This window comes from Budorcas taxicolor, chromosome 23, assembly GCF_023091745.1.
Source record: "Budorcas taxicolor isolate Tak-1 chromosome 23, Takin1.1, whole genome shotgun sequence".
In the NCBI taxonomy this organism is placed as follows: Eukaryota; Metazoa; Chordata; class Mammalia; order Artiodactyla; family Bovidae; genus Budorcas; species Budorcas taxicolor.
In genome coordinates, this window is record NC_068932.1 from 36,239,001 (window position 1) to 36,266,599 (window position 27,599).

General features: G+C 40.0%; 1 protein-coding gene across 1 annotated transcript in view; it reads left to right on the top strand.

Moving 5' to 3' along the window:
* The window catches only part of PNLIPRP3 (pancreatic lipase related protein 3), a 40,485-nt gene extending 37,372 nt beyond the window's left edge, over positions 1–3,113 (top strand). The window contains exons 11-12 of the mRNA XM_052661129.1: positions 2,595–2,762; positions 3,050–3,113. Coding sequence (XP_052517089.1) covers positions 2,595–2,762; positions 3,050–3,113 — 232 coding nt within the window. The remainder of the gene's footprint in view (positions 1–2,594; positions 2,763–3,049) is intronic.
* Positions 3,114–27,599: the final 24,486 nt, after the last annotated feature.

The window sequence follows — 27,599 nt, forward strand, 5'->3', positions numbered from 1 at the left end:
CTCTCATAAAAGGCTACAGTCTCCTTTTATCTTGAGTTTTCCTTAATTTTTTCTTTGATCAGCCTTAGCATTTTTGAATTACGTCTTCCACTTCCATCACTTAATTCTGCAACTCATTTCAGAATTAACATTGTACACACTAATTAGATGTTACCATTTTGTGAACTGATGAATTAATTAGATGTTTTGGCTCTGTGATTTACATCATCTTCAAATACGAGGCAGAGGCACAAAAAGCAGAGGTTTTGTGGTTATCGGTCGAGGGATATGTCGCATTAATCACTCTGGCAGCCTTTGTGCTCATCATTTTGCCTTGGTGCAGCTGCCTGTAAAGGTGAGTTCAGTCAGGGATTGTCTGGATCCCGGTTCACACACAGGCTCCAACCCACGATTTCTAGCCGTGCCTCCCACTGTTTGGCTTTGTTCATCTTCAGCTTAGCCACATTACCCTGATTACACTACCCAGCATTAAAATAGATCTCACCCTTTCCTCCCTTCCTGACTTTTATCCATGCTGTTCCATGTTCCAAATACCCTTCTCTGTCTTAGCAGATCTCATGTCCACTTGTTCTTCACATCTCCATTAAGCTCTTCCTCTGAGGATAGTTCAACATGATCTTGTGTCTGTGGCTCTAAGGCTCACAGTGCACTCATTGCCTGAGACTGTAGAATTTGTGTCCTGCACAAAGGCAGCTGACCTGGGTCAGGCAGGGAGAAATGCATGGTTCTCACCCCTCCTAAAACTTGTGAGAATGTTTTGTCATCTCTCTACTTTTGCAGTAAATGTTTCACCTTGGAATGAAGTCTGCTGAATGAATTTGTGTGCTAGTCTAGTCCCACTTTTCAGCCAAGCTTTAAGAGTCTGGCTTCACCGTAGACTGCATGCTTGCATGCTAATGCACTCAGTTGTGTCTGACTCTTTTGTGAACCCATGGACTGCAGCCCGCCAGGCTCCTCTGTCCATGGGATTTCCCAGGCAAACATACTGGAGTGGGTTGCCATTTCCTTCTCCAGAGGATCTTCCCAACCCAGGGATCAAACCCACATCTCCTGAATTGACAGGCAGATTATTTACCACGGAGGCACCAGGGAAGCCCTCACTGTACATTATATTTTAGTCTTTGGGTTTCCAGTGACACCATCATGAGGAGCTGTGCTGAGTGTGCAGTGAGTGAAGGCAGTTCATGGAGCAACAGGGAAATGACCCTTTGAAGTGAAGAGAAGTGAAGTCGCTCAGTGTCTGACTCTTTGCGACCCCATGGACTGTAGCCCACCAGGCTCCTCCATCCATGGGATTTTCCAGGCAAGAGTACTGGAGTGGGGTGCCATTTCCTTCCCCAGGGGTCTTCCTGACCCAGGTATCGAACCCCGGTCTCCCCCATTGCAAGCAGACACTTAACCGTCTGAACCACCAGGGAAGCCCAATATAACCTGAAAAAAGTTGTTCTCTGGTAATTAAATCAATTAATTCTACATGTAATGGAACAAGACAGGCCCTAGGAATAGCAGCATCCATTCTTGCATTCAGCAAACATTTAAATGCCTATTGTATGGGGAAGGAAATGGCAACCCACTCCAGTATTCTTGCCTGGAGAATTCCATGGACAGAGGAGCCTGGTGGGCTGCAGTCCATGGGGTCACAGACAGTCGAACATGGCTACGTGACTAACACATATATATAACATAGATGACCGACAAGAACTCCTGTATATAGCATAGGGCACTGTACTCAGCATCCTGTGATAACCTATATGAGGAAAGAGTCTAAGAAAGAAGGAATAAATGTGTGTGAGTAACCAAATTGCTGTACACCTGGCTCTAATGCAACACTGTAAGGCAACTATATGCCAATAAAATTTTTGAAAAGGAAAAAAAAATGCCTATTGTATACCAAGAATTGTTATAACTGCTGGGGAAGCAGACACAGGTTCTACTCTCATGGAACTCTTCCTCCAGTTAGAGGAGGCAAACCATACATTAACAAAGCAGTAGGGAAATAGCAGGACTAAAGAAACCTCATCTAGAATAATTTTGGCTTGCATAAAACATGTCTTATGTCTCAAGTCTCTTATGATTTATTCTCTCTGTTTCCGCACTCACCAAAACACCTTTCTTTATCATTAGTTTGGTTACCCGATTCTTTTTGTACAGATGAAGAAGGTACCAGGGGAAGGCTAGGAGTACATTTTGGTTAATGAAAAGGAAGCATTGTACCGCTGTGAGCTGATCAACAGGCTTCTAGTTTTTCTTTAATTTTTGTGTGAATTTAGTCTATCATTGATAGTCTGATGATTTTGGGGGTGTCAATAAACTCTAGTTTCTGATATCACAAAGCCAAGACCAGAGCTTTCACTGTGGAGAACTAGCCGCTAAAAATCAACTAGTCAGGCTTCTCATTTACCTCCCTCTCTTTTCAGACTTTAGAATTGTGCTGTTCTGAGATGCTGACCAAGATGAAGGGCAAGAATAAATCTCCTATAATCAAATGCAGGGAAATGAAACTTTCTCTTCCATGATACACACAGGTGTTGTCTTCCACGTCAATATTATGAATACCCAGCGGAAGCTTATGAGTTTTATTTTTCTGTTGACAGTGGAACACTGAAGCCAGGCATGACTTATACAGATTTAATTGATGCAGACATTAATGTTGGAAACATTACAAGCATTGAGTTCATTTGGAAGGAGTATTCATTTGAACGTTCTCAGAGTAAGCTGGGAGCAGAAATGGTGATAGATATATCTGGAAAATATGGATATAAGTAAGTCTTACTTTTTCCTTTGCATTTTCAAACACAGTTTAAACTTTGTAAATGACATTTAAAATCTATATATAATTTGAAATTTGCAAATAGTATAAAAATGTGTGCCCCTCAAAAGTTTGCAGTTAAAGAGAAGAAAAATTATTTAGAAGAAATCAATACTGTATTTGTGAAAGTGTCTATAAAATAATAACTACTCATTAAATTAGAAGACCTACCTACATTTTCTACCTCACCTACCCTGGAATCATATTAACATTGTCTTTTTTCCCCTTAAAATTTTTCAGATCTGCTTTCTGTAGCCAAAACATCGTAGGACCTAATATTGCCCAGATCCTGAAACCATGCTAATCTCAGATATATCAGATATAATCTTGATGGATTTACTTAATGGGAGCAGTGGGAAAATTAATCTCCTTCTAGCTGGCATCCAGACCAAACTTGGCCCTTGTAAATCAGATAGAAAGGTACAGTTGCTTTTTTTCTATATAGGATATTTTTCTTATTGAAAAGCTTTTATCTGAACCTTAAAACCAGACTGAGCCCTGGGACGAAGTACAGTACTGTGACTTATAGGATTCTGGCTTTCAGTGACCAAATAGAGCTGTGTTGCAATTTCTTTGAATTAAGAAGAGGTGCTCCAAGAATGGTGCTATAGACTTGTCAGTGAAAGTGAGCCTCTGTCTGATTGAGTGTTTGAAGTACATTCAGAGCATTTCCAGGTGGAATAGCCATTATTCAAAACGGTTTGAAGAATATTTGCTATGTTGTTAAATTTTGCTAAGACAAATTATGTCTATAGCTCATGATGTATAGTAGATGGTAACCCCTTGGGTTGGTACATCTAGTGATTAATAATGAAAACTAATGAGAGCATATTAGTATTTTCAAATTGTTCCTTGGTCTTCAGAGTGAGTGAGAGGTAGAAGAGATTTTGGAGCTTATCTGTGATGTTTGCATCAGTAAGTAATAGGTCCTGAGGATCTTCAGCATCTTCTTCTAGAAGCCTCCTATCACAGAATTACTTATCCCTCTGGGCCTTGAAGGTCCCGTTACAAATTTGTGTTTATTCTAAGGCAGCATTTCATTTCCAAAGCACTTGATGAATGCTTTGCATTTATAATAACAATATTGTAATTTCCAAATGTGTTGTGTTTTCTCTTTTATTTTGTTTCAATTTCATCTGATTCAGTTGTCCTCACCCAGTGAAAATAAAAGATGAGCATTTTTATTTGTTCTGTTTTCTGTCACGGGGTTCAGTGTTTAGCACTGGGCGATAAATACTATTGGAAAGAAATAATGACAGATACTCTGCAGGGTATTTCTTGATTCTCCTTGGTGCCTGGCTGCCAACTGAATCTTAAGAAGAGACCTATGGCTGTACATGAGCTTGAATTGTGATAGAAAGCAAAGAACAGAGTGGGTTTACTTTCCCACTGAACAAGGAGGAGATAGAAGGTTGACTGGAGAGCAAGGCGTAGTGGAAGGAGGAAAGATGAGGATGTCTTTAGCACGATCGAGCTGAGCATCCTGCCTCCCAGGTGCCATATCAGCCCGAGGCCCACGCCAGCCCAGGAACAGGGTGGCCAGGAGCAGCCCCAGCAGGAGGGCCTGACCCCTACTAACTGTGCCACAGCCCCAGTACTCCCGAGCAAACTGTCAGTGGAGTCAGCTGCATGGTTCCAGGGGCCAGAAACTTCCCGTGAGAGAGCCTCCCTAAGCCTGCACTACTCTCTGCTCAGCCTTTCTTCTTTTCAGGAGGGTCTCGCCAGCTGGAAGGAAGAATTATGAGCCAGGATACTGCATTAAACTTTGTGAGTCCTGGCCTGCTTCCTTGTTCAAGGGATCTCTGGGCTGGCTCTTTCTTAGCTTGAAAAGACAAATTGGAGTCAATTAATTTCTGGGATCCCTACTTTAATTAACTATAGAATTTCTGTCCTATTGTTCTTATATCTGTCCCCTTTTGTGCATTATAAAAATGTTGTGAGTATGAAAAATAGCGCAGGAGCTGGCCAGGCAGATCTGAGAGTTCAGGGTGACAACACTGAAGTGCATTTAGAGCATTTCCAGGTGGAATAGCCATTGTTCAAAACGGTTTGAAGAATATTTGCTATGTTGTTAAATCTTGCTAAGACAAATTATGTCTATAGCTCATGATGTAGAGTAGATGGTAACCCTTTGGGTTGGTCCATCTAATGATTAATAATGAAAACTAATGAGAGCACATTAGTATTTTCAAAGAGTTTCTTGGTCTTCAGAGTGAGAGGTAGAAGAGATTTTGTAGCTTTTCTCTGTATATTGCCACCTAGGAAAGCTCTTTTTAAAAAATTCTTTTTCCCTCTGAGTGCTCTGTGTTACTGTAGAAGGGTATTTGTGGTGAAGACCATTAGGAAATTCTTCTGCTTCTTGAGCGAACTGCCCTTAGTGCTGAAAAGTGACTTCCCACCCCGTTAGTCATCACTTCCTTCAGTGCCAATCGCCATCGAGCCACACTCCAAACTTGTCGTCACATCACCCACAAACACCGCCTCTAACTTTTCTTGGACCACATCTGCTTCCTCTTTAGGCCAATGGAGTGAACTTCAGATCTTACATGTAATACCATCTCTCCCACCTACACATCAGTATGAATCTGTAAACAATAAATTTGTTGAACATAACTATAATATCTATTTTATAAAAACTGACAGTAATTTTTAAATGGATTTAAGATTAATTAAAAGAATTAACAATAATTCCTTAATATTATCTTACATTCCAGTTGTTTTTACATTTCCCAGATTGTCTGAAAAAGGTCTTTTGGGCCATTGATTGGTTTAAATTTATATCCATACAAGATCCAAAAATTGCATATGATTAGTATGTCCCTGTCTCTAGCGGTTTTCCCCTCCCCCTTCTTCCACACCAGTTTTTAAATAAACCAAATTACTTGTCCTGTAAAATTTCTCACATTCAACTGATGGGATCCCCTTGATATCTTTTAGTACATTCCTCTCTCCTGTGTATTTCCTATAAACTAGTTACTTAGGTCTGGATACTTGTTGGGATTCAGGGGGACATTGACCCCTTCCATGCTCATCTGCAGGATAGACACTTTCTGCACCTTACTTACAGCTTTAAAGTTAACTGGTGATGTTTCTTTTTTAAAAAAAGTCTTTGTTGAATTTGTTACAGTATTCTTCTGTTTTATGTTTTAGTTTTTTGGCTGCAAGGCATGTGGGATCTTAACTCCCCCACCAGAGATTAAACACGCACCACCTGCATTGAAAGGGGAGGTCTCAACTATTGGACCACCAGGGAAGTCCCTGCTAGTTATCTTTTATTCATTCAAAGGATTATGCCTGTACTAGCACTTCATAGATTTGAAAGGGCTATACCAGTTAGAGTTGTAGGTAAAATAAAACATTGAATGTCTTTGACTTTAGTTGCTAAATGGCAAGGTAAGAGGAGAAAGGTGACTTGAAGGTTTACAAGGGTTTGTGCTCTGGGAGGACTGGAAGAAAGGGGCAAATTGTGTAAAGATCCAGTTACGGAAGAGGCGTTGACCTCTGCACTGTGCCTAGGGCTGGAGGAGGTGCATCATAAATGTTTCTGCAGAAGTTAAGGAAAATTCACATAGCTGCTTAAGTTGTGTGTCTGTTTCCCCAGGCTCCTCAGAACAAAGTGAACGATAGAAATCACCCTGTGTAAAAGAGCCCTCAAGTTTTGTTGACTCTGCAAGTCTTCAGAACAAGCAGAGCATTTCAGGAACAGAAGGATAATTTATGCCAAGTTACTGTTTGCCAGCCTTTTAAAATCTAAGCTCATGTTAGATAAACATAAAAATCTCATGTCCCTTCTGGGATCTTTACTCTTCTACTTGGGAAAATCAATTTTTTTTCATATACCCTCTGGCTAAAAAGATTTGGTAAATCTTTGCTTTCTTCAGATTGTGTAATAAAAATAATAGGTGTGTTTTGTGTTATGTTGTGTGATTTTTTCCCCCAAATACAAACTTATATTATAATACCAGATGGGCTTCTTGATTTTACACGTGGTTCTCTAGAGTCCTGCTCTAAGTGATTTATACTCAGGAGAGTGGAATATTTCTACTAGATTTCACTCCAATATGAGAGAATGTCTGAATGCCTATGTAGACTGGGGCAAAGATTTTTGGTAAATATTTTCTCACTTGTACAGTCTATTTTTAAAATTTATTTTTATTTCTTTTTGGCTATGCTGGGTCTTCATCACTGCATGTGGTCTTTCTTTAGTTGCGATGAGTGGGAGCTATTCTCTAGTTGTGCTAAGCAGGCTTCTCATCGTGGTGGCTTCTCTTATTGTGGAACATGGGTTCTAGGACTGTGGGCTTCAGGAGTTGTGGCACATGGGCTTAGTTGCTCAGAGGCATGTGGAATCTCTCCAGACCAGGGATCAAACCCTTGTCCCCTTGCACTGGCAGGCAGATTCTTAACCACTGGACCACCAAGGGAATCCCTATTTCCAAAGTTTGAGTTTCGCAAACATTTCACCTTTATATAGTCATATATCTTTCTTTTATTTTCATAGGCTTTTTAAAATTCATTCATTTAAAAAACATTTACTGAGTTACCTTTTATGTGCCAAGCATTGTGGCTAAGTCATGAGGTTACTTGAAATATACAAGAGAGCATTGCAGAAGACATAGGAAAATAAATCTTTGATCACAATACATCATGATAAGAACTGTGACAGAAGCAGACACAGAGGTGATAGTGGCATAGAAAAAAACCAGCTTATTCGATTAATCTCACACCTTCACCCTTCACTCACTGATCTCCTATAAAAGCAATAATGATAAAGACAGAGCAGTAGGTTTTCTTTTCTGAATTCTGTGGTTATCATATCTATTTTTATAAGTGATTCTATTTTGGAATTCACTGTACTTTATTTTTCCAGTGTCCTTTGGTCCTAGAGAAACAGAAGTGAAATTTCACTCAAACACTTACACATGAATCTATCCATCACAGATCCACTGACTGTCAGCTGTGGCCAGAAGAGCAATAATTTCCTTGAAGGTCCCAGGAAGAGAGAGCAAAGGTCATGCACAGCAGATTTAGGATGATGCCAACCAGAGCATGACTCGTCTTCTCATCTCAGGCTCCTCTAAGACACCATCCAGTGGTCTTAGTGGAATCAACTGCAGAACAATGCCCATGAGACATGAACACAGATACAGTTATCAAACTTTAATCCATCATTTAGGAATAACCACAGCGAACCTAGGCTTCTCAGATGGCGCTAATGGTAAAGAACCTGCTTGCCAGTGCAGGAGACATGAGAGATGCTGTTTCGATCCCTGGGTCGGGAAGATCCCCTAGAGTAAGAAATGACAACCCACCCCAGTATTCTTGCCTGAAGACTCCATGGACAGAGGAGCCTGGCGGGCTAAGGTCCATAGAGATACAGGAGACAGACATGACTGAAGCGACTTCACATGCACAGCAAGCCTAACATTTAAAATAACTGAAGGCTAGAGATGTATGAATGTATAGAGATGGGTGTTTATGTTAGTCACTCAGTCATGTCCAACTCTTTGCAACCCCTTAGACTGTAGCCTGCCAGGCTCCCCTGTCCATGGAATTCTTCAGGCAAGAATACTGGAGTAGATAGCCATTCCCTTCTTCAGGGGATCTTCCTGATCCAGGGATTGAACCCAGGTCTCCTGCATTGAAGGCAGATTCTTTACCATCTGAGCCACCAGAGAGACGCAAATGCTACTTTAAAGTAAAGGAAACACCATGTTTTCTGGACTTTTACCTCAAAGAGCATGTGGGCAGCAGGTAATGCCTTTGAACCTTGTTCATTTATAAGATGAGGCAAGACCCTCAAGCTCTTTGTGTAAATAAGAATTCTATTCCAATCATAACACAACATGCAGGAGTGAGAAAAAAGGAAGTGTTAGTGATTCCCTTCTGGCTTAAAATGAAAAGATATGCACACTTAGAGCTTCTGGAAAGCAGAACAGAATTTAAATTTTCTCCACAGCCAAATGTTTTTAAGTCAACCAGTCAGATTTAGACCTTTTTCAGGGCGAGGGTTATTTTCACAGGATATAACATCACCATCTAAATTCCAGGTGTTTTACTAACATTTTCATTATACACAAAGCGATTTGCTTTTTCTCTGAAGCTGCAGGAGACAATACAACATTTTTCCTATATTATTTGCAAAGGTTTCTTTTACCAGCACTTCCAAAGCCTCGTGGATTTTCGAGGGTAAAAATTGTAGTTCTGTTGGTTATTACAAAAAGAGAGATGGGCCCAAGGAGTTCCAAACACACAATTTGGAGAAAGAAAACTACAGAAAACAAATGGAATACGGGACACATACTGTTTGTACCAACAATGTGGATGATGTTTTCTGAAATCTCAGAAACAGAAGGCTATTTTTTTTGAACTTCCAAAATATCTTAAGATTTAATATAGTGAATACAGAGCATGGAATTGTGAATTGGAGGTCTGGTCCTGATTCCAGAATCAATTAACAAAAGAGAATTCAGGCAAACAATTTCATTTTGAGCCCCCATGTGTGTCCACCTTTAAAATGAAGAATATTTATGACTTCTGGGATTGCTTTTTCATTCTGAAATCCTTTGGCTAATTAGGTGAGGCTTTACATACACAAAGGCTTCCCTGTGGTTCAGATGGTAAAGAATCTGCCTGCCATGCAGGACACCCACGTTCAATCCCTGGGTTGGGAAGATCCCCTGCAGAAGGGAATGGCAACTCACTCCAGTATTCTTGCCTGGAGAATTCCATGGATAGAGGAGCCTGGTTGGCTATAGTCCATCAGGTTGCAAAGAGTTGGACATGACTGAGTGACTAACACACACATGTATTTATGAATGAGTGGACAGGTGGGTGAATCAATCATTTAAAAATAAAATTTAGATTTTCTTCAGTATTCATAATTTTTCCCAACCATATAATGCTCTCATTATGTATCTATATGCTTTCATAATGTACACTAATTGTCCCTAATAGATTCATGTTTTCTTAAAGTTTGATTTACCTTTCTATTACAGAAAGCCTTGCTTACTTAATATATTATTTATTAAGCTGCCCACTAGTGGAAGAATGAGCGTTTGGTGTCGTCCAGTGATAGCTTAATGTCAACAAACCACTGAACAACACGATGCATTTTTAATGAATCAAACCTCTGTGCTATATGCAGTGAAATCTTTAGTTCTCAAGATCTCAATATGGATTAAAGACCTAAATGTTAGACCAGACACTATAATACTCTGAGAGGAAAACATAGGCAGAACACTTTTTTACATAAATTGCAGCAAGATCTTTTTTGACCCATCTTCTAGAGTAATGAAAATAAAAACCAAAGTAAATGAATGGGACCTAATTAAATTTAAAAGCTTTTGCACAGCAGAAACAATAAATAAGATGAATAGACAGCCCTCAGAATGGCAGAAAATATTTGCAACTGACAAGGGATTGATCTCCAAAATAATACAAATAGTTCATGCAGCTCAATATCAAAGAAGCAACCCAATCAAAAAATGGGTGGAAGGCCTAAATAGACATTTCTCCAAAGAAGACATAAGATGGCCAATAAACATATGAAAAGATGTGTTTTATTATTAGAGAAATGCAAATCCAAACTATAATGAAGTATCACTTCACACCAGTCAGAATGGCCATCATCAAGAAATAATATGCAAAAAATAAATTCTGGACAGGGTATGGAGAAAAGGGAACATTCTTACATTGTTGGTGGGGATGTTAATTGGTACAGCCACTATGGAGAACGGTATGGAGGTTCCTTAAAACTAAAAATAGAATTAGCATATGCCTCAACAATCCCACTCCTGGGCATATGCCCAGAGAAAACCATAATTCAAAAAGATATATTCACCCCAGTTCATTGCAGCACTATTTACAATAGCCAGGACATGGAAGCCACCTAAATGTCCGTCAATAGCAGAATGGATAAAGAAGCTGTGGTATATATATATACAGTGGAATATTACTCACCTATAAAAAGGAATGGAGCTCTGCCATTTGCAGAGACATCAATGGACCTGGAATACAGAGTAAAGTAGTCAGAAAGAGAAAAGCAAGTATCGTATAATATTGCTTATATGTGGAATCTAGAAAAATGATGCAGATAACCTTATTTGCAAAGCAGAAATAGAGACATAGACATAGAGAATGGACATCTGGGTACTGGCCGGAGTGTGGGCGGATGAATTGGAGATTGTGATTGAGATATATAGAGTGCTATGTATACTATAGATAACTAGTGAGACCTGCTGTATAGCATAGGGAGCTGTACTCAGTGCTCTGTGGTGACCTAAATAGGAAGAAAATCCCAAAGGGGGATATATGTATACATACAGCTGATTCGCTTTGCTATAGCAGAAACTAACACAACATTGTAAAGCACTATACTCTAATAAAAATTGAATATATATATATATATATATATATATATATATCACTCTGGTTAAGTTCACTCCAAATTTTATTTTGAACCAATCCTGAAATTTAAGAATAACAACATATATTAAAGGTAGAATATAATTTTTAGCCCCCACCCTGATCATTGAATTGTTGCTCTTGGAGGAACAATGTGCGCTGGATTATATAAAACATGGAGGACATTTTGTTTACCAAATGCATGAATTATGTCAGTAAAGAAGGAGAGGCTTGTGGTCCTAGACTCTTTGCTGGTTTGTTGTTTGTTTTCCCAGCACACATATCAGGTAAGACAAGGAGTGTGCCCATGGAACTGAGAAGCTGAGAACTGACTATAATAGTGATGGTCCAGCCTGGTGGCTCAGAAGGTAAAGAATCTGCGAGATTCTTTGGGTTCGAGAGACCTGGGTTCATCCCTGGGTCGGGAAGATCCCCTGGAGGAGGGCATGGCAACCCACTCCAGTATTCTTGCCTAGAGAATCCCATGGACAGAGGAGCCTGGTGGGTTACAGTCCACAGGGTTGCAAATAGTTGGACACCACTGAGCAACTAACACTCTCATTTTCACTTTCAGCTTCACAGAATGTCTAGCGTACGGGAGGAGAAACAGCACACCTTGGGGTGTTCAGGTATCTATCCTCAGGTCATATAAGAACTTAGAGGTCATAGTCACTAGCCTCTGTTTCAGTGTAATTGTTGTTGGTGTAGTAATCAATAAAGATACTTCTCTCCAGAGACTGAACTTTCTCCTTGGTTGAACAGCACCCAGCAGTGTGTAAACACAACATTTAAGCTCTGACCACAAGCCAATCTAATACAATTAACCAGTCAGTTTTATTTATAAAAACTAACAAAAGCATTTTAGTCAAGCAGCAAGTTAATTTTTTAAACAGAATTTCACCAGCTATTGATTTAATTTTGTTAATAATATATCAATTCACTAGTTCATCCAAAAAGATAACATTTGTTGTATGTATAGAGTGTTATGGAGAAAATAGAAAGCTGTAAAGAGATATGGTAACTTGAATATCACAGGGTTACATAGCCACCTTGGATAGTATTTCATAGGGTGACGTTTGACATCGTAAGTTTATGTAACAATTCTTCATATTAAATTTAGATTATTCCTCACAGAAAAAACACAGAAAATAAGTAGCTCTATGACAACTGATTTTAAAGTAAGATACATTTCTATTTTATGGAAACATTTTATGATTAATGAATCTTTGAGGCTCTGATTTTTTTTTTTTTTTTTGCATTGAACAGAGCAAAACCTTGCCATCTCTTTGTAGCTTTTGTCATTAGATTAACTTATGTTTGCAGGGATTCTCTGCATCTTTAATCCTCACCCTTTATATCCTATCCTTCTGTTTTTCACCCCGTTGACTATAGACTGGGCTGAATGGGTAGCCTTTCTCTTCTCCAGGGGATCTTCCCAACCCAGGGATCAAACCCAGGTCTCCTGCATTGCAGGTGGATTCTTTACCAGCTGAGCTACAAGTGAAGCCCAAGAATATTGGAGTGGGTAGCCTATCCCTCCTCCAGCGAATCTTCCCAATCCAGGAACTGAACTGGAGTCTCCTGCATTGAAGGAGCTCTTTACCAATTGAGCTATCAGGGAAGCCCAGTGGGGTGCTAGAAGGAGGAAAAATGGGGCCTTGGTGGGTGAGGCACATGTTGGTAAAGTGAGTATAACCCAGGCCACCACCAGGAGAGGGACTTGCGTGATTTGTTTCCATTTTCCTCACTTCATTACTTCATTTCATTTCACTTCATTTTTATTGAAGTACAACAAACATACAAGAAAGCACACAAACCATGAATGTGCAGTTCTGTGTATTTTTACAAGGTAAACAAACACACCTTTGTACATTAAACACACACACACACACACACACTAATGACATTACAGAAATCTCCTCTGTGCATATCTCAATCATTAATCACCCAAAGGTAACCCCTCTTCTGATTTCTAATACCATAGGCTAGTTTTGCTTGATTTTCCTAATTTGACATAAATGCAGTCATAAGCATCTATTCATTCTTAGTGTGGCCTGTTGGTGGACACTTAGATTGTCTCTAACTTGAAGTTATTACAAATAATGCTGCTGTAACTGTTTTTGTATTGTGAATATTTATATTTTTGGTGCCTTATTTTGAGTATAAACCTAGGGATGGACTTGAAGATTCATGAAGTGTGCACACACTCAGCTTTGCTAGGAACTGCCAGGAAGCTCTCCAGGTGAGTGTAGCCATTCATACTCCTATCAGCACTGTTGAGAGGTTTTGTTTGTTTGTTTGTTTTGCCCTCACATCTGCACCACCAGAGCGTTTTTGTTTTGGGGGTTTTTTGCCCTCACATCTTCACCGCCAGTTCTTCTAATTTAGCCATTCTGGTGAGTGTGTAGTGATATCTCATACCACTCTGCGGTTTTCATCAGTTCTAAAAGATTCTCAGCTATTATTTCTTAAAACAAGCAAAGCACCATACCTTCCAGCATGAGGTTTATTAATAGGGGATGAGGTCAAGAACCCAAAGGCATTTTTTGAGCTCACCTTCCTTGTAATAAAAACAGGCTCAAGTCACAGTATTATAGAAAAGCTTATGAATCCAGGGTCAAGGTCAGAGACAGGCATTTTTAAGAGAGCACAGAATGAGCTATTGGTGAAATTCCTTTATCAGATGAAATTGTTGGACTTGCATAGCATTGTAGGGGAGGAAATGATACCTTTTTCCTCTTCTCTTTGCATTGTTGACTGGGACCCCTGTAATAAGAAACATTAATAAGAGAAAAGCACAGAATATAGGGTTAAAGTGACACAGGAACCTTCCTAAGGAAATGAAGACTTGAAAAAACAGTTACACTTGGCACTTTTATGCTGTTTGATGAGGTTTGATTAGAGTGGAAAGTCATGGAAAGATGTGATAAGGCAAAGAGTAGGAGCCAAGTGTAGTAAACTGGGGGAAATTATCAAGGCTTGTTCATTCACATTCCTCTCTGTGTCCCTTCTTCTGAATACAGAAAGTGACCTCTCACATGAGGGTTTTATGACCTGCTTTGAGGGAAGGGCAGAAAATCCTTCCTGTACTTGCCCTTTCTCAAATTCCTTCAATTTAAAATATTCAATATGCCAAAGGGTCATATTTTGGGGTAGTATGTCCTAAACCCCATTGGTACCCATAGCACACGACCCATGGAATTGCTATCATTTATGTTGGAGGAGACTCTTGAGAGTCCCTTGGACTGCAAGGAGATCCAACCAGTCCATCCTAAAGGAGATCAGTCCTGGGTATTCATTGGAAGGACTAATGATGAAGCTGAAACTCCAATACTTTGGCCACCTGATGCGAAGAACTGCCTCATTGGAAAAGACCCTGATGCTGGGAAAGATTGAAGGTGGGAGGAGAAGGGGACGACAGAGGATGAGATGGTTGGATGGCATCACTGACTCAATGGACATGAGTTTGGGTAAATTCTGGGCATTGGTGATGGACAGGGAGGCCTGGTGTGCTGCAGTCCATGGGGTCGCAAAGAGTCAGACATGACTGAGCGACTGAACTGAACTGATGTGAACTGAACACATACAGCTGCAGAAAACCAGACCTGTAAAGCTGTGTGAGGGAAGATGTCTGATGACTTCTCCTCCTCCCACTTGCTGCTGGGGAACAGTAAACGACTGGTTTGTGAGCCGTAAGATAAACTGGAAAAAATATACTAGGGACAGTATGAATAGCATCAGCTGTGTTGGCAGCAAAAATACTGTGACTACACAACTGAGAGTCACCAGAAGGCCAGCTGATGCGTGGCTGGATTCACAAGGAACAGTTGACAAAACGCCTTCTAATCCTGACTTGGTGTTGAGAAAAGTGGTGACATTTTTAATATGATCATATTATGGCCGTGGAAGCTATGTTTGGCGTGCTGAGTGCAGAGAACTGTGATTAATACCAAGGGGAAGTGTGTTCACATGAAGGAGACCAAAACACTTTCAACACCTGTTTTCAATACCCCAGTGATACCTGATCCTGGATTTTAAGTGAGGTACCTTGGCATTGTGTTCATTTTCCTGAATAGCCTAAACTTCTCACTTCTTCGATAACTTAACACACAAGTTTTAATGTTGATGATAAAACTTGAGATTTTCTAAAAAGAGCAAACTCTGGCGGAAAACTGCTTGATCTCCAAGATTTCAATATTTCCCAACACTTGTTAATTTTCACCTCCATCCCCAGAATCCCTATTCCTGTCCGCAAAATAGGCATATTTTTGAGAATAAAGAAGAAACCTCCTAAACATCCTCCTTTAGGATGTTTCGAATGCTGGATTCTCAGCTATTCTTCATTCCCTCTGCAATATACACCAACCGGTATCTATAGCACAGTGATTTAGTTATGTGTCTATACTCATGCATGATCTCAAAGATATTTGCCCATTGTAACTTGTTGGTATCGGGACCCAGTTTAATTAAACTTGGTGCCATTGTCCTTGTAAATCATCACCTCACTTTAACTATAAAAGTACACCCCAGAATCTCATGGGGAGCTTTAAAAATCCCAACATCTGGATCAGTCTCTAGGCCAGTTGATACCAGCATCTCTGGGGGTGAGTCTCAAGCATCAGCATTTTTTTAAAAGATCTTCAGATAATTTCAATGTGCAGAAACAAAGATTGATCACAAGGCTAATTTAAGTAGGGAACAAAAGAAAAATTTCTGTACAAGTTATTAGCTTGGTTTTATTTCTCCTTTTTGTTTTGCAAATCACAGCTCACAACGACCAGACTATCTTCACTGGTTCTGAGGAGTTCTACCTCTTTCTTTTTGGGATCCCTTTTGCTGAGTGTGGCATTTGACAAGTCTTCTCATTACCATTTTGGGGGCTCTAGGATGTAACCTAGCTTTATATAATTGCTGATGAAGTTTCAGATAGTGTGAAAGAAGGCCATTTTCCTCCACCTACCCTCTGTCCCTCAAAAGTCCTATATGCAGAGGCCTAGTCTCCTTTTATGTTGTTGTTCCATCACTGTCTGTCTGACTCTGATTCTTTGTGACCCCATGGACTACAGCAAACCAGGCTTCCCTGTCCTTTAGTATCTCTCAGAGTTTGCTCAAACTCATGTCCATTGAGTCGATGATGCCATCTAACCATCTCATCCTCTGTCTCTCCCTTCTCCTGCTGCCTTCAATCTTTCCCAGCATCAGGAAATGAGTCAGTCTTCCAGAGTCAGCTCTTTGCATCAGGTGGCCAAAGTGTTGGAGCTTTGGTTTCAACATCAGTCCTTTCAATGAATATTCAGAGTTGATTTCCTTTAGGACTGACTGGTTTGATCTCCTTATTGTCTCCTTAATAACATGCTAAATAGACATAGAATACTTAAAAGACGTTGAGAAAAAAAAATATCACAGCGAGGCTGGGCTGGAACACAACACCAAAGGGCAAGATTTCATGCCTAGGAGAGAATTACTTTACAGATACCCATGTAATGTCAGCATAGCTGCATGAAACATTGATGAGGAGGCTCCCCAGTGTTACCAGGTACGGTGGAGGCAGGAGGCAATGCTTTTGCTTGAGCAGAGTGAAGGAGAGAAAAGAGAGGGCAGAGGTGATACAGGTGTCAGCCCTGTATCCCCAGGGCCTTTGGGGAATCCCACTCCTCTGCTGAGCCTCATTCTCAGAATCCAGTCTCTGTCCCCTTTCTAGAATCCATGTGGGAAGACACAAGAACAATTGTTGGCTTTTCTGCAAGTCTTTGTTTCTTATACTTTCAAACTCACATTCACTTACTTATTCAACAAATGTTTGCCTCAAGTAAGAACTTGCTTATTGTGTTTGAAGAACAGTACAAGGTTCAGGGTGGTCAGAGCCCAGAGCACAAGGAAGAACGTGAGAGGGCATGACATCAGGGAGCAGAGTGACCAGCCTTACAAGATGTGGTGAGAAATTCGGAATTCATTCCAAGAAAGTTGGGGGACCAGTGGAAGATTTTGTGCTTTCTAAAATTTAACCCCCTAATAAAATAACTTTGCCATTAACTTTTGCAGAGCTGTTGGCTAAAGATGTGTCCAATTTTTGTGAAGACGTTTCCCATTAACAGACTAAATCAGTCTGGGAAATTTGATAATCTTTTGTGCTTTTTTTTAATTCTTAACTTCTTATTGGGTGTTTTATTTAATGACTTGATTCTTCTGAAGAATGACTTCCTTGCAACTTCTCTGCAAGTAAACATCTTTTCTTTTTTAAATGCTTTTGTTTCCAAGTCATTCTTTCATCCAACCCACAAGCCTTAGTGACTTCGCTGTGCTCAGAAAGGAGAGCAGATTCATGAGAACTGTGTTCCCTCCTCCAGCAGCTATAATGGGTGTGGACCTGAGCTGGGCAAGGGTGCTTGCTCATGGCTGGGCTATCTCAAGATGTGATGTATGTTTGGAGGACAAGTTTTGGTGGCAAATCCAAGCAGCCCACCTTTGGCATCTTAGTGCTCTCTGTGTTACTGGTCCATTGGGCAATTCAGCCTCACAGAAATGGTGTCTGAAGACCCAGGCAGCATGGGGTAAATCTGCCCTGGGATTTGGGTGTCGCTTGATCTCAGACTGCCTGGGAATCACAGTTCCAACAGGAATAATAGGTAACAACAGTTGTAACAAGTGCCTACAAATCATGGATTTAATTTAGCGACAGCAAATGGAAAGGGACCTTTTTTCTCATGTGCTTCTTTTAAGATACAAGGGTTATAAGCAAATATCATTTCTTCAGAAATACTGATAAGTATGGCCCAAACCATTAATGATGTTTGCAGCCCTGTAGGAGGGTTTTTTTTTTTCCCCCCACTTGAACTTTTAATGGACTTTAGGGGGAAATCATTGGAAAATGAAATACTGAAATATTCTAAACTACTTTTCTACTGGGAAATAAATGGCACTCTAGAGGCCTGAATAAATCATTACAGCTAATAAAATTTCCTGATAGTGCCTCCAGTAAATTTGCACCAGGAAGATTGAATTCCCACAGATTTATACAACCAAATAAGGTCAGTCTATATAAAAGTCTGCTGTTTATCCAGCATGGGGGCAACATAAATTTAAACTATTCATTATGTAACCACACTTTCAGTGGGAGCCCTTTGTAGTTTTCCTGAGATTGGAGGCTAGAAGGCTTACATTGCTAGTAGTGCTTATTACTGCCAGTAAGAGAGGACTCTATAGGATTTGTTCCAGGTGATTTGACTCAAAAGTCTATGTCTTTAGTCATGATGGGCTTTGTTTTTTACCTCATCAAACTGATATCTCATTTTAATTTGCATCTCTCTTGCATACTTCATTTTTGCATTTTATATATTTTGTTTTTACATATAATTTTCACTTTTCATTATTATATTTACACACATTTTTAATTTCTGAATATCCTTTTTATGTGCTTTGCCTGTTTTATCTGAATGGTTTGTCTTTTCCTTACTGGTTTATTAAAAACTCTTTGCATAGAAGAGGTTTAATTTTTTGTCTGACCTACATATTGCACTTATTTCCCCCAGGTTGTGATCTGTATTTTGTTTTTATACTGTGGAGATTTTTTTTTTTTTTATTCTTATGAACTGTCAGGTTTGGTGTAAGAAATGAGGTTAGGATTGACTTTATTTTTTTTCAAATGGTCCATTAATTATCCAAAATTCATGCTGTTCCGCTGGTTTAATGACACCTTTTATTAGATTATACTTTGATAGTTAGTTAGGGCTAATGCTCCTTTCTCTACTCCCTTCTATTCATTTGTCTATTTTAGTTTCCCTGCCTTGCACTATTGCCATTTGTGGGCCAGATTATTCTTTATTTGGGACCAAATTATTACCAAGGGTAGGAGTGAGGGTTCTGTTAGATTTTTAGCAGCATCCCTGACTTTTATATACCAATGCAGTCCCCATCCCTGAGCTGTACAATCAAAAATGCCTGCAGATACTGCCCAATCTTCGAGGGGCAAAGCTGCACCAGTCTGAGAACCCTGGTCTGTTTCTACTCCAGTACCTCATTTTTCTAGTAACTGCGGCTTTATAGTACAGGTGGTGCAGCGGTAAAGAATTCGCCTGCCGATGCAGAAGACGCAGGAGACACAGGTTCAATCCCTGGGTTGGGAATATCCCATGGAGTAGGAAATGGCAACCTACTCCAGTATTCTTGCCTGGAAAATCCCACGGACAGAGGAGCTTGGTGGACTACAGTCCGGGGGGGTCACAGAGAGTCAGACACAACTGAGTGACTGAGAACACAAGGCAAGTTACCTTTTTTTCCCCCAGAATTTCCATATTTAGGTTTCCAGAACTTAGAATCATTTGACAAATTAAGAAAAAAATCCTGATATGAATAATCGTAAATCAATACAATTTTATATTAAAAAATGCTGTCAGGATTTTATTGGGTTTAAATTAATTCAAATATAATCTGTTAAGAACTGACATCTTTCATGACATTCAGCCATCCTCTTCACAACATGTGTTAGTGTTGGTTGCTCAGTCATGTGCAACTCTAGAACCCCATGGACTATAGCCCACCAGGCTCCTCTGTCCATAGAATTCTCCAGGCAAGAATACTGGAGTTGATAGCCATTCCCTTCTCCAGGGGGTCTTCCTGACCCAGGGATTGAACCCAGGTCTCCTGCATTGCAGGCTGATTCTTTGCTGTCTGAGCCAGGAGGGAAGCTCTTCTTTGTAACATATCTTCCCTGAATTGGGTGTTTCTATGATCTATTAGTAGAGTCCTTTGGTTTAGTTTGTAAAAGGTAGAGGGAAAAAAGAAAAAAAAAAACCTATGAAAGAAAAAAAAATAACCCAGTGAAAATGGTCAAGACTTGCTTAGTGATCATGAACTTCGGTTGAAATCTTAACTCTACTGTGTTCTATGCATGACCTTGGCAAGTTATTGAACCCTTCTGCAGCTCAGTTTTTTCAGTTACAAAATGAGTAGTAATAATGCATAATCATAGTTTGTTTTGAGGATTAAGTGATAATGTAAAAAATCCCTCACCCTCCATAAGGGCGTTAGTGGCAAAAAACCCGCCTGCCAGTGCAGGAGATGTAAGAGACTCAGGTTCGATCCCTGGGTTGGGAAGATCCCCTGGAAGAGGGCATGGCAACCCACTCCAGTGTTCTTGCCTGGAGAATCCCACGGACAGAGGAGCCTGGCAGGCTACAGTCCATAGGGTCGCAAAGAGTCACACATGACTGAAGTGACTTAGCACACATTAGTTACTCTTGGAATTCCTACGTATTTATTGTCATTGTTTTGGTGAGCAGAATCTCTTCTTTTGTGATATGAATTATTTCCATAGAAATGAATCTGTTGAATTTTGCATATAACTTTTACAACTGACCATGTTACAGAATTCTCTTATTGTTTTTGGTAGTTTTTTCATAAATATAGTGATAGCTTCTGGAAATAAGAGAATATCACCTCCTCCTTCCCAGCTGGTATATTACTTGTTATTGAAATGTTGCATTATTTGGCACCTTCACAGCAACTTAAATTATGATAAATAATGAACATCTGGTGTAAATGAAAAATTTTCTAGTCTTTCATCATTAAGCATTTGTTCCTGAGAGGTATTATTGTTATGTTAAGGAAGTAGCTTTCTATTCTTACTCTCTAAATTGTTTTTTAAATGCGATGTTGTTAATCAACAGGTGTAAAGTTTCAGTTACTTTTGTTGCTCAGTTGTGTCCAGCTCTTTGCGAGCCCATAGACTGCAGCACGCCAGGCTTCCCTGTCCTTCACTATCTCCCAGTTTGTTCAAACTCATATCAGTGATGCCATTCAACCACCTCATCCACTGTCACCCCTTTCTGCCCTCAGTCTTTCCCAGCATCAGGGTCTTACCATGTAGGGCCACCCAAGACAGATGAGTCATGGTGAGGAGTTCTGACAAAATGTGGTCCACTGGAGAAAGGAATGGCAAACCACTTCAGCATGGTTGCCTTGAGAACCCCATGAACATGTGAAAAGGCAAAAAGTTTCAGTTATACAAGATGAATAAGTTTGAGAGATCTGTTGTATGATATTGTACCTATATATCTGTACTGTACACTTAAAATATGTTTAGAGGGTAGGTCTCAAATAAAGTGTTCTTATCACAATAAAATAAAAATTAAATTAAAATAATAAATGTTGAGTAAAAAGCAGACAGATCAATGGAACAAAAGATGAAGACCCACAAAAATATGGAAATGGTACAATTTTGAACTGGAATCTGCAGAACAGTGGGAATAGGTTGGATTTTTTAACAAATAGCGCTTGAAAAATTTGTTATACATATGCAGTTGGAACCTCTACCTCATACTGTGTAGTTTAAAAAAAAAAATTATTCCAGGTGGATTGACTTACATTTTAAAGGAATAGCTGCAAAACAATTAGATATTATAAATCAACTATCTTTAAAACTTTTTAAGAAGGATAACTGACAAAGGAAATACATATTTAATTACACTAAAATTAAGAACTTCTGTTCATGAAAAGAAAACATAAAGTAAAAAGTCCATGATCCCACAATCAGAAGATATAGTGACACATGTAACTGATAAGCTGTTTATATCCAGACTATGTAGAGAGTCCTTACAAATATGAAAGAAAAAAATAACCCAATAAAAATGGTGAAGAGGCACTTTATAGAGGAAGAAACCTAAATAGCCAAAGAAAAGATGCTGAATGTCATTAATAATCAAGGAAACACTGAAATCATGAGGTGGTTTTGTTGCCAACAGATTGGCTAAACTGTAAAAGTCTGATAACATCAAGTTATTGTAAGGGTGTGGAGCAACCAGAATAGATGTGCTGTGCTGATGGAAATGTAGATTGGAACAACCTCTTTAGAAATATCAGCAATTTGACACAACCACTAAAGAGCAAGAACAAAAGAGCCTACAGCCTATCAAGTCCAGTCCTAGATATGTAATCTGAAAACACAGCCACACAGGTAGTGTGTAAGAACGTTCACAGAGAGTTTTTGTAACACCAAAACCAGATACAATCCAAATATCAATAAGCAGGAAAAAATGGATAATTAGTGGTGGTCACAAAATTTTATTTATTCAGTTTTTGGCAAAAACTGAGCCAAAGCTACTCACAACATGGATGAACTTCAAAAACGTAATGTTATTGGAAAAACTAAATCGCAAAAGAATGCATACATACAGTATGATTGCATTAATAGAAAGTCAAATACATGAAAAATGAAACCATATGTTTTTAAGCATGCAAACACATATTGTATTTCAAACACACAAAGTAGTTTTTAAAACTGCAGGGTGGTGATAAAACAAGGTTAGATACGCAGCCACCGCTGATCGAGGAGAAAGGGATGGAATGGAGGAGGGTCATGGAGAGGATTTGTCCTGTTCCTTCAGTTGGGGGCCATATACAGGGGTGTCTCCTCATATACACACTCACCAAATATTTACCCAGAGCCCTCAGTGTATCAGGGGAGACGACCATGAACAAGACAGACGTGCTTTTTGGAGCTGACTTCTGGCGCTAAAGTGGTAAAGAACCCGTCTGCCAAAGCAAGAGATGCAGGAGACCTGGGTTCAGTCTCTGAATCAGGAAGATCCCCTGGAGAAGGAAATGGCAACCCATTCCAGTGTTCTTGCCTGGAAAATCCCATGGACAAAGGAGCCTGGCGGGCTATCGTCTGTGGGATCGCAAAGAGTTGGACACGACTGAGCATGCACACATCTGGTGATTAGAAATAGACAAAAAAATATGATTAATAATAATATGAGTTATTTAGTGATAAAAACTAAAGATTTTTTAAATGAAGCACAGAAAGAGATGAGGAAGGAAGTGTTGACTCGGATGAGTTGAAATTTTATGTAGGGTGGCCAGGGAAGGCTTGCTGTGGAGATGGCATTTTTCCAGTAGTCAGGTATGGATGTGAGAGTTGGACTATAAAGAAAGCTGAGCACCGAAGAATTGATCCTTTTGAACTGTGGTGTTGGAGAAGACTCTTGAGAGACCCTTGGACTGCAAGCAGATCCAACCAGTCACTCCTAAGGGAAATCAGTCCTGAATATTCATTGGAAGGACTGATGTTGAAGCTGAAACTCCAATACTTTGGCCACCTGATGCAAACAGCTGACTCATTTGAAAAGATCCTGATGCTGGGAAAGATTGAAGGTGGGAGGAGACGGGGACAACAGAGGATGAGTTGGTTGGATGGCATCACTGACTCAATAGACATGAGTTTGGGTCAGCTCTGGGAGTTGGTGATGGACAGGGAGGCCTGGCGTGCTGCAGTCCATGGGGTTGCAAAGAGTTGGACACAACTGAGAGACTGAACTGAACTGACAAGGGAAGGCTTGCTGTAAGGTGGCATTTGGATGAAGTCCTGAAGGTAGCGTGACTCAAGCCCTGTGGCTGTGTGGGGAGGAGAGCTGCAGGCAGAGAAAAGTCAGAGGCCTGCTATGGGAGCAATCAGCCCTCCAGGAATAAGGAGAAGTCAGGTGGCTCTGGAGCCCAGCTGAGGAATGGAGGGTGGGAAGGTTAGGGGTGTGGGAGGGCAGGGAGGGTGAGTAGGAGACACATTGGAAGGTGCCAGGTAGAAGTGCATCACAGGGAAGATTTTGGTTTTATTCTGAGGGAAACATGATGCTATTGTGGTTTTAGACAACAAATTAACTGGCACACATATTTTACAAGTATTCTTCTGTGACAATTCAATATGAATTTTTAAGCATATTTAAGAACTAAAGTAAATCTTTCTCCCTCTCCTCCTCTCCTTCTCTCTGCTTTATTCCCATGGACTTATGAAGCAGGAGACAGGTGAACATGCAACTCAAACGTTTAATTAGTAAATAAGCTTAAAACACAACTATAAATAGCAATAGTCATCAGGGACTCGAAGGTGTACTTTCTAAATAGCAGCCAGAAGAAGCTATGGAGGACTCTCTTTTGTAACAAGCCCAGACTTAGTCTCTGGCTGTGACTGAAAGGTTAGCTTGATATTCACATGACCAAATGCCTTGAAGAATTAGGACTGTGATTCTTAGAAGTTTCTGTCCTCTGGTGTTTTAACCCAGTTCTGAGAGAACGAGAGCTCATTAAAATCCCCACGCAAGATTTTACAGACAGCTGGTGTGATGATGCCCATTGAACAAGATAATTCACTCTTCCTCTATCCATAACTAATCTGACTTTATCAGAACTGGTTCTTTTCTCTGTGTGTGTCACTACAAGCAGGTCACTCACCAAAACTTCTTGATCATTCATTATACACAAAAGCCTCTGCCCTTTTATTCCTCTTGTTTTCTTTTTTTCTGCACCTGCTCTCTTATCTGGGCACGGAGTCATCATTTTTAGGGACACATATTCAGGATTCAAAGGCACTGGCTCTTTATCATGAGGCTCGGCTCCTGGCCTCACAGAGCACATCTGAGCAGGTAGATTAGACAGATGCTGTACACATAAACCTCCAACTCTCCTCAAGAGAATATCTTTTCTGTTTGTTTTTTTTTTTTTTTTTCTGGACAGAATTTTCCAAGTTGAATCTCAGCTTATTCTCTCCCTCATAGTTTCATCCGATGGTCTATAACTTGTTCTTCCATTATGCGTTAACCACAACTCCTTCACTTAGCTCACTTTTTCTTCTGCATTATTGTTGAGAGGTAAATTGGTCGGGCATACTTTATTCTAACTTAAAATACACTCATTTTTCTAGAATGACTGAATGACTTGGTTGAGTTTGCAGTGAAGAATTATCTTCAATCTCCTATTTGTGAATTTACTGTGGTTTTGTCAAGCTGCTCAGGAGACGGCAATGGCACCCCACTCTAGTCCTCTTGCCTGGAAAATCCCATGGGCGGAAGAGCCGGGTAGGCTGCAGTCCATGGGGTCGCTAAGAGTTGGACAGGACTGAGTGACTTCACTTTCACTTTTCACTTTCATGCATTGGAGAAGGAAATGGCAACCCACTCCAGTGTTCTTGCCTAGAGAATCCCAGGGACAGGGGAGCCTGCTGGGCTGCCGTCTATGGGGTCACACAGAGTCGGACACGACTGAAGTGACTTAGCAGCAGCAGCAGCAGCAGTCAAGCTGTTCACAGAAAAAAATACATGGGTAGGTAATTTTTAGGGTTTATTTGGCAGCCTTCCTTAACAGGCTCCGTGGTAACAAAGTCCTTTTCAATCACAAGCATATTCCAGAATTGTGGAATTAAAAAGAACCACATTGAAATAGTGACTCATTTAAGCATTGCTTCAGTTCAGTTCAGTTCAGTCACTCAGTCGTGTCCGACTCTCTGCGACCCCATGAATCGCAGCACACCAGGCCTCCCTGTCTATCACCAACTCCCGGAGTTCACTTAAACTCATGTCCATCGAGTCAGTGATGCCATCCAGCCATCTCATCCTCTGTCGTCCCCTTCTCCTCCTTCCCCCAATCCCTCCCAGCATCAGAGTCTTTTCCAATGAGTCAACTCTTTGCATGAGGTGGCCAAAGTACTGGAGTTTCAGCTTTAGCATCATTCCTTCCAAAGATATCCCAGGGCTGATCTGCTTACTCAGATGTAAGGAGAAGGGCATGGCAACCCACTCCAGTATTCTTGCCTGGAGGATCCCCATGGACAGAGGAGCCTGGCAGGCTGCAGTCCGTGGGGTCGCAAAGAGCAGACATGACTGAGCAACTAAGTACACACACACTCAGATGTAAAGATAAATTTAATGTATGCACTTATGACTTTCCCTCAATGTTTAATGATAAAGTTTTTCAGTGGTTAACATTGGAAACATTTTGTGTTCTCTTTCTTTGGAATTACAAGCAAAGGGAAACATTTACCCATAAAAGGACATTTCTATTCTAGCACAGTATATGGAACATCCTGAAACTGCCTGGTGAATGGGGAAAATTTGTCCTATTAGATATTGCAAATGCTTTTCTTAAAAGACATAAAACATACTTCATACCTATCTACTTTAAAGTTAAATTTAAATATATCGTGGCTTTGAGTATTCGGAGTCATATACACTTAAAAAATGTCACTGTTAAATATCCTTGAGGGTTTTTTAGGTATAATTTACATAAAGCAAAGTATACGATACGACTTGAATGTAGGGCCTGATGCACTCTTATGTACTCTGTGTCACCTCTACTCAGATCAAGATGTGGAACATTTCCATCACCTGAGAGAGCTCCCTTCTGGCCCTGCTCTCAGCCTCCCCCACTCAGAGGCAGCCACTTCTCTGACTTTGTCACCGGAAGATAGTTTTCTGTTTGTGACCTTCACATAATAGGAATCATATAGTATTATTTCATGTGTTTGAGTTTTTAAAAACTGAATTATTAAGTAAAATCACCATATGATCCAGGAATTCCATTTCTGAATATAGGCCCAAAGAAATTGAAAGCAAGGCTTCAAACAGATATTTGTACACCCATGTTCATCGCAGCAATATTCACAATAGTCAAAAGGCAGAAGCAATGAAGTGACCATTCATGGATGAGTGGATAAGCAAAATGTGGTACATACAAATACTACTCAGTGCTAAAAAGGCAAGAAAGAATACACAAGTAACATCATGGATGATACTTGAGGATATTGCTCTAAGTGAAATAGATCAGTTACCAAAGGAACAATACTGTGTGAGTCCGGTTACATGAGGTACCTAGAGTACTCAAGCTCATAGCACAGAAAATAGAATGGTGGTTGCCAGGAACCATGGGGAGAGGGAAGTATAGAGTTATTCTTTAATGGCACAGAAAATCAGTTTAGGTGAAATAAAACTGAAAGAGAGGGATGGTGGTGATGATAGCACAGCAATGTGAATGTATTTAATGCCACTGAACTATATACATCAGAATGGTTAAGATGGTAAACTTTATTATTAGTGTTTTACCACAATTTTTAAATCAAATATTATTTCAGTCATTTTTCCAGTCTTTGAAAGCTAGATTCAACAGTTTTTTGCACTTGTTTGTAAATGCTGCTGTTGGGGGCAATGGCAGAGAAACACAAATACTGTGTTTCAAGAATTGTCCAATGAAAGCCTTTGTAAAGGGCTAAACCCTATACTTTCAAATTACTCAACAGGTAAAAGTTTGGCTATGCTGCATATTTTTTTATTTAAAGTCTATATTCATAAAATAGCCTTAGAATCTTGAAAGAAAGCCATACATTGTTTTATTTGTAAGTGCATTTGAATCCAGAATACCTCCAGCTCAAGCCAGGGATAGAAAAGTTCATGCATGAAAAGGGAAGTCTTCTGACCAAGATAGGATCCTTATGCTCGAGTTTAAAGCCTAAACCAAGAAAAATTTAAAAAAACTAGTATTTCTCCTCCCTCTGACTTAATGCTCTTGGCCACCAGCATTGAGTGAGTATGAGTGACCTGAGAAATGTCAGGGATAAGATACTTCT